This window comes from Vespa mandarinia, chromosome 13 (genome assembly GCF_050613455.1).
Source record: "Vespa mandarinia isolate Hongniang chromosome 13, ASM5061345v1, whole genome shotgun sequence".
Lineage (NCBI taxonomy): Eukaryota > Metazoa > Arthropoda > Insecta > Hymenoptera > Vespidae > Vespa > Vespa mandarinia.
The window spans coordinates 5085001-5096582 of record NC_140822.1 but is presented as its reverse complement, the minus strand read 5'-3'; the positions used below and the strand labels follow the sequence as shown (position 1 = coordinate 5096582).

At 23.0% G+C, this 11582-nt stretch overlaps 4 protein-coding genes across 4 annotated transcripts; 3 read left to right on the top strand and 1 right to left on the bottom strand.

Annotated features, from left to right (window-relative positions):
- Positions 1-1951: 1951 nt before the first annotated feature.
- On the bottom strand, positions 1952-4759 carry firl (firelighter). Its single transcript, XM_085661118.1, has 8 exons — positions 4644-4759; positions 4417-4576; positions 4031-4168; positions 3778-3972; positions 3035-3164; positions 2819-2936; positions 2150-2275; positions 1952-2048 (listed from the first exon to the last, which is right to left on the bottom strand). The coding sequence occupies exons 1-8, from the start codon at positions 4694-4696 to the stop codon at positions 1952-1954; spliced, it is 1017 nt and encodes a 338-aa protein (XP_085517244.1). The 5' UTR covers positions 4697-4759.
- Positions 4760-4911: 152 nt separating this feature from the next.
- LOC146872619 (phospholipid-transporting ATPase ABCA3-like) lies at positions 4912-9173 on the top strand. Its single transcript, XM_085661117.1, has 16 exons — positions 4912-5106; positions 5173-5302; positions 5408-5596; positions 5697-5797; positions 5893-6057; positions 6124-6340; positions 6487-6576; positions 6679-6950; positions 7038-7127; positions 7210-7369; positions 7442-7593; positions 7670-7825; positions 7908-7979; positions 8777-8889; positions 8956-9032; positions 9109-9173. Exons 1-15 carry the CDS (start codon positions 4912-4914, stop codon positions 8957-8959), a joined length of 2106 nt encoding a protein of 701 aa, XP_085517243.1. The 3' UTR covers positions 8960-9032; positions 9109-9173.
- Positions 7847-8888, top strand: LOC146872620 (ABC transporter A family member 9-like). Its single transcript, XM_085661008.1, has 3 exons — positions 7847-8179; positions 8274-8520; positions 8615-8888. The coding sequence occupies exons 1-3, from the start codon at positions 8068-8070 to the stop codon at positions 8754-8756; spliced, it is 501 nt and encodes a 166-aa protein (XP_085517134.1). The 5' UTR covers positions 7847-8067; the 3' UTR covers positions 8757-8888.
- LOC146872618 (uncharacterized) lies at positions 8981-9929 on the top strand. The gene is made up of 3 exons (XM_085661009.1): positions 8981-9310; positions 9400-9591; positions 9833-9929. Exons 1-3 carry the CDS (start codon positions 9119-9121, stop codon positions 9860-9862), a joined length of 414 nt encoding a protein of 137 aa, XP_085517135.1. The 5' UTR covers positions 8981-9118; the 3' UTR covers positions 9863-9929.
- The last annotated feature ends 1653 nt before the right edge of the window (positions 9930-11582 follow it).

Here is an 11582-nt window from a genome sequence, read left to right as displayed (position 1 = left end):
GCAAAACAAATAAATGATCCTTTCCTAGAACTTATCGTTCAATATAATCACGTTTTTACGATAGAAAAGTCGTGGAATAAGATAAGAAAAAGTTTCAATTAATTTAAATTAGAGATCAAAGAACACATCATAAATCATTATGGCGTGTTATTTTGTTATTCTATGACGTGTATATTTTTTAACGATATATATCAAGTTTAAGACGAATAATATCAAGTTTTATTTATAGACATCAGTTAGTCTTTTCAAAAACTACATTTAGAAAAATTAACTTTACATATATATGATTAAAATATTATTAGAAATTAATCGATAAATATTTCATATAATGGGTGATTTACGAGAATGTTCGTGATTTCAAATGATATAAAAAAATATATAGAGACGAAAGAATTATTTTATATAGCTTAAATAAATCTACAGATATTGAAGAATTATAATGTAATATAACAGTTAATCTTATTGTAAATTCAAACGAAACACGTTTTGATTGTATCGATATTTTAATAAATCCGGCATCAACTGATTATAATATTTGTAAATAGTTCGATTTTTGATCGTACACTCAACTTCCTTATTTTTTGTTTTCTTTTATTTCCTCGAACAAATTAACATCGACTGGTCCTGATCAATACCGCGTTTGTCAATAAAATAATTAAATAATTTGAATATGTTTACGGAAATATCGTTATTTTATTATATCCGTTTTTTTATCGAACCATTGTATGAGTTTTTTTACTGACAAAATCGAATGTCAAAGATTACCGAATCAAGAAAGAACAGTGTCATATAAAAAATACACATATGAAACATATGTATTTGTAAAGAAAAAAAAAGAAAAAAATGCCACCGAAAATAAAATAAATCGATTAAAGCTGTTGACCATTCTTGTTTTAATAACAGTTTATGCTAACGATGAGAGTAGGCGTAATTCTTGATCGATCTTGATGAGCATTGTTTCGTTTTAAAGATGAAGATTTAATCTAGGAGCTGACTTTTTTAGAATTTCTTCGAAAAAAAGTTGTGTTAAAAAATGTCATTTTTCTCGAGAATAGTTTATTCGCAGATATAAAGCTTTTTCAAAAATTCGAAATTTAAAGCGATTTCAATTTGGTATCAAATACGAAATGAGTAGTTAAATGTCTCCATACGGAATAAGAATCCCCACTATAAAATGTATACCAATCAATTGGCGATGTTCCTGAATGCTAGATGAACATATTATACATTGCTCAATGACTGATGGCTTGGCAAATATTTTTCTTTGATTCAATCGAAATTAGATTATCAATACGTAGCATTCTTTAAATATCCCCATATAAAAATTTATTTGCAGATTAAATTATTTGACAATGGAGAATATATGGCTCCAGAAAAAATAAATCCAAGACTGTCGAAACCAAATATAAGGCCAAATTTCGAAAAATAATGTTACATAAAATGTAATTTTACATGTATGTAATATTACATGTAATAAAAACAGGTCTTTATATATAGAGTTTTTATATAATTAAATATTAAATCGGAGCACAATATACGCCAAACTATTAGATGTAATCAATATCGTCGAGTAATATCTAATATATTCATAAATGTTCAGGAGTGTCTTCAACAGATAACTATAATAAATATTTCCTCTAGTGTACATTTGCAGAATCATTCAAAATCACAGACGTTTACGTGGCCCACCCTTTATATTAAAATATAATAATTTAATGTTAAAAAATGTTTACTGTACCTGTTAAAATGATTAATTGGTTAATTGATTCTACATTTTTTAATTATTTTTTTATTTGTTTAAATTCTATCTATATATTCATTAATTCGTAAAGTTAAAAATTGTACTTTTATGAACAATAATAAAAAAAAAAATAATAATAATAATAAAACAAGAAAGAATAACAGCATTTTAATAACGCAATTAACATCGTTCCGGAATAATCAGGAAGAATTAATTTTCGACGTGGTACAACGTTCTTTCAATTCGCTTTTGATCGACGTTCGCGAGAAAATCAAGAATCAGTCGCATAGCTGACTCAGGAAGAATCCTAAAAGAAAAGAAAAAAAGAAAAACAGAAAGAAAAAGAGAAAGAAAAATAAATAAAGAAAAATATTACGCTTTGATAAATGGAGTTGTCGAGAGAAAAACCTGTTTATGGCGTTCAGGGAGAGAAGACATCGTGGTATAGAATATTCCGTGTAATTTTTTCTAATGGCTTTAATAATTTCACGAGCTACGTATTCCGATGGGACAACTCCGAAAATGTAAGGAAATCTGTAAATAATAAATCGTGAATTCATTTTCAATGAAATAATTTTGAAAAACGATTTTACATTATTCATATTCGATCCATTCGCAAAGAAATATTTTTATTTTAATAATTAAATTTTTGGATTGTTATTAAAAAAAGAACAAAAAAACAAACAAACAAACAAACAAAAATAAAACCATCGATTTTTCATACATTACGCGAATTTAACAATCAAAGTGAACAGAGAAAGTTCCACGGCTTTAAATGCTGTAACGTGACATGCACGAAATTATTTCATAAGTACTTTACAGACCTATTCATTAAAAACATATCACGTTGATATTTATAAATGTCCATATAAACGATATACAATAAGAAAATAAGAAAATAATACAAAACATTATAATATAGAAAATATAAACTATAATATAGAAAACTAACAAATTAATGTAACATTCAATTTCATGAACTTATATATCAAATTGATAAATTAATTATATATAGAAAATTTCATACAAAAAAAAATATATATATATTTATTAATTTTAAATATGTTTTAATATAACCTATACTTAGGATCTTTTGCTAATCCTGTGTCAACGTAAAACGGATAAATCGTTGTGAAATGTATGTCAAGTTTTTTAGGATTCATTCTCACTTCTTCGTATAGAGCTTCCATTAGACCTTTTGTCAGAAAAAGAAATAAAAAAGTTTTTAGTTTTATGTACGTAAGTGATTTTATTTTCAAGATCGTATTCAAATTTAACTAACTATATATTTACCTCTAACAGCAAATTTCGAGGCACAGTAAGGGACTTTTTGCGATACTCCACATATTCCACACATACTGTTTATAGCTACGATGTGACCTCTACCTCGTTGTAACATTGATGGAAGTATTGTTTCTATCGTCTTTATAAAATCAAAATATAATTTTAATAAAAAATGTTTAATCAAAATAATTCTTTATAATTCTTCATTAATCAATACAATATTGTTTACCACAGGATCATTATTAATTTGTTACATATATTTTCATTTATTAATTTCTTAGAATTATTTATAAAAATTTGGGAAGGTTTAACTGTGGAGATAGGCAATATTGTAAAGGATGGCCACTAAAAGACTGAATGATATAAAATAAAAATAACTTTTACAAACACGTTGTTTTAATTTTTTATTATTGCTGGACATTATACGTAGCTATTTTAATCTCTAAAGAGTGCTATATAACCAATAAAAAAAGAAAATAAAGAAGATTGAAAATGAATAAATTATGACTTTTTCAAATCCTTCAGTCTTTTGCTGACGCAAAAACAGTCTTTCAATATAAGCAAAAAATTCAATAGCTTCCGATAATAGTTTATATAAACAGTTTTTTACCAATGCATTATTCAACGTTATTAATGATATATAAAATGTTCTTGCTTCAATTAAATTTGTATCTTTCTTGTGATTTCGAAATTATCATACTTATAGAAAATGTAACAAACTTGTACTAATTTTTTTTTCTATAAAATCTTACCCAAAAATGCGATAAAACGTTGACATTAAATGTCCGTTCAATTTCATCGGAATTATGATTGAGAAGTGAACGATGATACAATACGGCCGTATTATTAATTAGAATGGTAATTTCCGGTATTCCAACTTTCCTCATCATTCGTATCGTCTCACGTACTTCCAATCTCTTCGAAACATCAACGATGAAACCGTAGACCTAAACAATTTCTTTAAATTCGATATCATGTTTCAAGAATTTTTGAAAATATTACAACCTCTCCGCCATTTTTTGATACGGCAGACATCGTCGATCGATTTGCATCTATATCTACGTCCCAACAGATTACTATGCAACCCATTAAGCCTAATTGAATCGCTAATTCTCGACCAATACCATGGCCAGCACCGGTAATCTTATAAAATGCACAAAAAAAATGAAATTAAGAAATAACCTATTAAAATAAATTATTTACAAAAATAAACAATTTATGGAAATACTTATCCATTAATTTTTGCTATTATGATCAATAGTGATAATTGACAAAAGTATTAAAAAAGCTTAATATATATAAATATATATATATATATATAGAGAGAGAGAGAGAGAGAGAAAGAGAGAGAGAGAGAGAGAGAGAGAGAGAAGGGAAAATATATTCTTTACTAAAACTGTTTCTCCGATTAAATTCTTCATAGTGGTAGGTATAACGACCTTGAACGATGCAACCATCATTGCCAGAGTTATTTTCATCGACAATACGATCAAGTCTAAGATGACTCGTGGAAAAGTGAAGGATCGAAAAATATTCTTTATCTTCCATTTTCTATAAGATTAATATAAAAACATTCTGTATAATGAGCTTCTACAAAAAAATTTCTTTCAGAGCTTACCTATTATTCACGTCATGTGGGATCGAATCGATATCTGTTTTTAATGAAACCATGAGTTTTCTTTTCTCTTATTTAACGTATCAGTTTTTGATTCTTTGCATGTTACGTTAATAATTTCAAAACAACTGATAACGATGTTAAACGGTCCCTTCATTACGTTCGTCTTCTATTTTTTTTATATGGTATATACCATGATTAATGTCAATGTAGAATAAACATATTATCCATCGAGTTTTCAAGTCGTATGCTTTTTTCTCGTCTCACTATGATGAATAATCGTTGGATTACAAGATTAAGATCATCTAAACCAAATAATTTTTTTACAAAATGGAAAATTCTCTTTTGGAAAGATATACTTATAAGAAAGCATAGCATGCTCATCACCATTTTGGAAATTGTAATACCTATTATTTTTTGTTTACAAATTCGATTGATATTTCAACCATTACCTCTTCATATAAAGGTTCGATATATCTCATAATTTCTTTTTTTATAATTAACTGAATTTTTATTTATTATACTATTCAAGGAATTAGATATGTATACGAAAAAGGACATAATTGATAAATTACCACATGATGTAGAATATTGGTATGCGCCACAAAATGATTTTACTGACGATTTGATGTCACGTTCTTCACGTATACTCAATATAAAAAGTATACTTTTTATATAGAATAATAATCATAATAATAAACATGAATATTTTATTATTTTAAAAATTATTCGTAAAGCTATTAGATTTTACATTCTTTTCTTCATAGTACAACCAGCTGACAGTGAAAAGAATCTTATTATGTTGCATTATTCAAAAAATATATCTACCAAAGCATTATGGGCAATCTTTGAAGTAAACAAAGATGGACGACCGAATACTTTAAATTACAAAATTCGTTCCTCAGAGATCGGCGAAAGTAAACTTATGATGCACGATAAAGAACCGTCTTATAAAGGTGAAATCTCAATTTTTTTTTTAAATTTCGTTCATTGGATCTATGATAATACTGTTGGTTAATTATTAAGAGAAATCTATTTTAACCTATCTTAACATAGATCCTTACATCTGGAGCGGTTTCATGGCATTTCAAATGGCAATTGAAAATTCTTTTATCGATATGTGGAAAAATTCACAAATTTCTCCTATAGGAGAAAACGTATGTATTTCTATTTCTGATTTATTAGGTTCATAACAATTATTAATTAATTGATAGATTTAAACAAAGTTTCATCCTAACCTCTTACTTTATAGTTGACAATAACTCGTTATCCTTATTATAAGATTGATTTTCTTATAATACAAAGTATCGTTTATCCGAATATTAATGTTATTTATTACATGACTGTGATAGCTTTTCTTCTTTTACCAATGGCAAGTCTGCAGAAAATGATTCACGACAAAGAAACTGGTTTCAGAGTGAGTTTTTAATATGAGAATTTTATAATGATTATTATAAAAGGATAACTTTCTTTTATTTTTTAGGGTCTTATGAGATTAACAAATATGTCATTTACCGTCATGTATCTTGGTTGGTTAAATTATTTGATGATTTCTTGTCTGCCAGTCGGAATAGCATGTACCATATTACTCTGTCCAATATTCATGAATTCTTATTTAATAACGATTTTTCTTTTTATTACCATGTATATTATTCTCTCGACATTAGTTGTCTTTGCTGTTGGAACTTTCTTTCAATATTGTAAGTCATATTATCATTTAAAAGAGAATTTATCAATCAACAAGAATCAAATATCTTAACAGCAATGAAAGCGATATTGATATCACTCTCAATTTGGGTATTCCTATCTTATTTTACTATTGTTTTGGATCAATTCTTGGTAACAGCTTCTCTGACTTGGCGTATTGTATCATTGATTTTACCACATAGTGGTTTACTTTATGGAATTGTGGCATTCATATCTGGAGCAGAAATTGGTAATAATATAATAATAAAAAAAATATTTAATTATAAATAAAATTATAATATTTATTAAAGTTTCAAAAATATTGCTAATTTTATTTGTTCTTCTATATCAGATAAATATTTATTAAATTCATTGAAAGAATTTTTAATTATCAATGACACTCAGTCATACATTAATTTATCATCCCCAATATCGACAAGGGAAATCTCTGAGACAACAAACAATGAATACGAAATTATTTATATAAAAGAGAAAATATCTATTTATATAGTTTTGATATCTTGGATTCTGCATATTATTTTTTGGTTATGTCTTACAATATATTTAGATAACATTAATCCTGGTCAATATTGGAGTGCTAAACCATGGTACTTTTTATGTAAGGTAGAACAAGTTACATACATTATCTGAAACTTCGTAACACTATTTGTTTACTCATTATTATTTTAATATATAATTTTGTCACATTAGAGAGCTCATCCAAAAAATATATATTACAAGTATAAATTACAAGGTTCCACAAATTGGTCAGCTGTGGAAAGAATCCCATCCTTCATAAAGGTATTTATAAAGCATACAATATGATATAAAAATATTTCCAAAAATTCTTTGTTATAACTAAAGTTTTCTCGTATTAAAATAGTCATCAATCTTAGTACGATGTGCCACTAAAAAATTCGGTACATTTGGCAATAGTTCTACAATTCTGAACGAAGTTACCATTGATTTTTATCAAAATGAATTCAGTGTAATACTTGGAAACAATGGTTCTGGAAAGAGCACTCTATTAAAACTTATAACAGGTAATAGTTTATAAATATTTAGCTAATAAAACCTTGATCCTACAGAGTATATACTCTATTTAATACATATAGGAATATATAGTCTTACGGATGGTGGTATTTATGTGCAAGGAAGAGATTTCAATGAGGATATAAATATCACAAATTTCTTTGGTTATTGTCCTCAAGAGAATATTTTAGTCAATTATATGACAACTGTTGAGCATCTCTACATATTTGGAATGGTAAATATATTTTGTATATATTTGTATTAATCATATTTTCTTTCTAAGAATTAATATTTTAATTAATTCTGAACAGATGAAAGGAATGACATATAAAGATGCTTATGCCAATGCGTTGGAATTATTAAAAAAACTTAGATTAGAGTCTGTGAAGAATAAAAAATTAAAAGATTTATCTAATGGCATGCAAAGACGTATTTGTCTGGGAATGGCCTTAATTGGAGAGTCTCAAGTATTCAAGAAAAAGAAATGAATGATTAATTTCTAAAATATTAATCACATTAATTGTTATCAATTTTGTGATATTATTTAAGATACTAATATTGGATGAGCCAGCTAATGGAGTTGATTCGGAAGACAGAAGACAAATTTGGGATTTGCTATTGGTAAGCAAATCCTATATATAGATTGGCTTTCACTTATATTACGTGATAGTGGTAACTGTAGGACATCAAAAGAACGAAAACGATATTAATGGCAACTAATTCTATGGAAGCAACAGATATTTTAGCGGATAGGATAGCAATTATTACAAATGGAATAATCGAATGTTATGGTTCAAAAATGTACTTAAATCGACGATATGGTATATAGATTATTTTATTTATTATCTTTCTATAAATATTTTTTCAGATTGATATCGTCAAAAGCAATTTTATCGAATTATCGTATTTTTATAGGGATTGGATACATTTTAAGTTTAGTGGTACATGAAAATTATAATCTACACCTTCTGCAAACAGAAATACAAAAATTTTCTTCCCAAATAATCACTTTGCGAGGTATAATGGGTTTGGTAATTAGATTTGATGTACCAAGAAACAGCAGGTTTACGAAATTATTACAATATCTTAACAATAACAAGCAAAGGTTGAATATAGTGTCTGTTACTTTCACTACTGCTAGTATTGAGGGTCAGTTTTTAAGGTGTGTTGCAATATTTGTCAAAAAAGAAATAAATAAATAAAATATGACAAAGAAAAAATATATAGGTTACAAACTTTGAACATGTCATTTTTAGAATAAGTCTTGCAAGTCAATTCAAAGAACGTGGTGTAAAATATCCTAGTAAAGAATATGAACTCATTGTTCAACAAAGAAGACAAAATATTTTACGAAATGGTAAAATATTTATAGGAATTCATATAATATTTATACGATGAGATCACATTTTAATTTTTAGCCAAACCTTGGGATCGACTTTCAGGAACGGTATTATGGTATCAACAAATTTTTGCTATGTTTTTTAAGAAATTTCTACATGTTACTTCATCTTGGAAATTGTATCTATTATCTGTAAGTTTCACATGTCTATCATTTTAATAAGTTTAGACGATTTTAACTTTTATTATTTATATATAGATAAGTTTGGCTACAATCACGTTAATATTAGCAACGATGATCAACGAGCTTAGTAATTGTATAATTTTTGATACAACGTAAGTAATTTATTAAATAATCAAAATGATAAAATAAACAGTATTTCTAAAGATTAATTTCTTGATGAATCAATAGGGGAAAAACGATGAGTTTAAAAGATTATGTCGATAGTAATTTTAAAACATTATATTATGCAGCCGACAGTACACTTGCTAACAAATTTCTTGTTACTCTTTACAAAACTAGTCGTTCATATAACGAGAAAGGAACATATTACGTGTTGAGAACCATCCCAGCATCAGAGATCATGACTAATCCGAATCTTCACTCTATAAAAGTTCGTACTAAATTACAATTATTTTCTATCATTTAAATATTAATATGATAATGTAAAAAAGAATGTAACATTTGATATATTATTAACAGTTCAAAGATCGTTGTTTAATGTCTGTCGATATACAATCCGATGGATCTATTGATCTTATGTATTCTTCAACTTTCGTACATAGTGGACCTGTTGCGTTAAATTTATTAAACAATGCGATACTACGTCATTATTGTGGTTCTAATAAATGTAATATTGAATTAAAGAATCATCCTTTGATCCATCCAAAGAAAGTAAGGAACGAAATTTAATTGTACTTTTTCAAAAATTATACTACTGTCCAAAGTAACAGTTAAATTGTTTATCAAAAAAAAGAAAATATATATATATATTAAGTTTAAAGTTCAAATATAAATAATACTTTATAATAATAAAAAGAAATAATATTTACAAGCATGATTTAAAATATAATTGTTTTAACTCCTGATGATAGGCAATTTAGTAATACAGATTAGTAATACAAATTATTTACAGATTATTAGTAATACAAATTTATTTTACTGACATTTAATATGTTGAACATCTTTATCGATAAAATAGTATATCGATAATACTTAGTGGCAATGTAAAGTATTGATAAATATTATCAATAGAAAGTTAAAAAAAGATGTTTTACTGGTAAAAATTTGTTGCAAATAATGTTATCGACTATACATAAAGTATTGCACCAGGTTTAAAATTAATAATTAAATCTATTACTAATATCTATTAATATTACTAATATCTATTAATATCTATTAATAATAATAATAATAATAATAATAATAATAATAATAATAATAATAATAATAATAATAATAATAATAATAATAATAATAATAATAATAATAATAATAATAATAATAATAATAATAATAATAATAATAATAATAATAATAATAATAATAATAATAATAATAATAATAATAATAATAATAATAATAATAATAATAATAATAATAATAATAATAATAATAATAATAATAATAATAATAATAATAATAATAATAATAATAATAATAATAATAATAATAATAATAATAATAATAATAATAATAATAATAATAATAATAATAATAATAATAATAATAATAATAATAATAATAATAATAATAATAATAATAATAATAATAATAATAATAATAATAATAATAATAATAATAATAATAATAATAATAATAATAATAATAATAATAATAATAATAATAATAATAATAATAATAATAATAATAATAATAATAATAATAATAATAATAATAATAATAATAATAATAATAATAATAATAATAATAATAATAATAATAATAATAATAATAATAATAATAATAATAATAATAATAATAATAATAATAATAATAATAATAATAATAATAATAATAATAATAATAATAATAATAATAATAATAATAATAATAATAATAATAATAATAATAATAATAATAATAATAATAATAATAATAATAATAATAATAATAATAATAATAATAATAATAATAATAATAATAATAATAATAATAATAATAATAATAATAATAATAATAATAATAATAATAATAATAATAATAATAATAATAATAATAATAATAATAATAATAATAATAATAATAATAATAATAATAATAATAATAATAATAATAATAATAATAATAATAATAATAATAATAATAATAATAATAATAATAATAATAATAATAATAATAATAATAATAATAATAATAATAATAATAATAATAATAATAATAATAATAATAATAATAATAATAATAATAATAATAATAATAATAATAATAATAATAATAATAATAATAATAATAATAATAATAATAATAATAATAATAATAATAATAATAATAATAATAATAATAATAATAATAATAATAATAATAATAATAATAATAATAATAATAATAATAATAATAATAATAATAATAATAATAATAATAATAATAATAATAATAATAATAATAATAATAATAATAATAATAATAATAATAATAATAATAATAATAATAATAATAATAATAATAATAATAATAATAATAATAATAATAATAATAATAATAATAATAATAATAATAATAATAATAATAATAATAATAATAATAATAATAATAATAATAATAATAATAATAATAATAATAATAATAATAATAATAATAATAATAATAATAATAATAATAATAATAATAATAATAATAATAATAATAATAATAATAATAATAATAATAATAATAATAATAATAAT

What these genes read in the sequence shown, in the direction of transcription:
- LOC146872620 (XM_085661008.1), top strand. Translation starts at nt 8,068, where the DNA reads ATGGCAACTAATTCTATGGAAGCAACAGATATTTTAGCGGATAGGATA. An exon ending in GTACTTAAATCGACGATATG is followed by an intron (nt 8,180 to 8,273) that starts GTATATAGATTA and finishes GTATTTTTATAG; the next exon opens with GGATTGGATACATTTTAAGT. An exon ending in ATTGAGGGTCAGTTTTTAAG is followed by an intron (nt 8,521 to 8,614) that starts GTGTGTTGCAAT and finishes TGTCATTTTTAG; the next exon opens with AATAAGTCTTGCAAGTCAAT.
- LOC146872618 (XM_085661009.1), top strand. Translation starts at nt 9,119, where the DNA reads ATGAGTTTAAAAGATTATGTCGATAGTAATTTTAAAACATTATATTAT. An exon ending in CGAATCTTCACTCTATAAAA is followed by an intron (nt 9,311 to 9,399) that starts GTTCGTACTAAA and finishes TATTATTAACAG; the next exon opens with TTCAAAGATCGTTGTTTAAT. An exon ending in CTTTGATCCATCCAAAGAAA is followed by an intron (nt 9,592 to 9,832) that starts GTAAGGAACGAA and finishes AATTATTTACAG; the next exon opens with ATTATTAGTAATACAAATTT.
- LOC146872619 (XM_085661117.1), top strand. Translation starts at nt 4,912, where the DNA reads ATGAATAATCGTTGGATTACAAGATTAAGATCATCTAAACCAAATAAT. An exon ending in CATTACCTCTTCATATAAAG is followed by an intron (nt 5,107 to 5,172) that starts GTTCGATATATC and finishes ATACTATTCAAG; the next exon opens with GAATTAGATATGTATACGAA. An exon ending in ACAAAGAAACTGGTTTCAGA is followed by an intron (nt 6,058 to 6,123) that starts GTGAGTTTTTAA and finishes TTTATTTTTTAG; the next exon opens with GGTCTTATGAGATTAACAAA.
- firl (XM_085661118.1), bottom strand. Translation starts at nt 4,696, where the DNA reads ATGGTTTCATTAAAAACAGATATCGATTCGATCCCACATGACGTGAAT. An exon ending in TAATCGGAGAAACAGTTTTA is followed by an intron (nt 4,169 to 4,416) that starts GTAAAGAATATA and finishes GCATTTTATAAG; the next exon opens with ATTACCGGTGCTGGCCATGG. An exon ending in TCCCTGAACGCCATAAACAG is followed by an intron (nt 2,049 to 2,149) that starts GTTTTTCTCTCG and finishes CTTTTCTTTTAG; the next exon opens with GATTCTTCCTGAGTCAGCTA.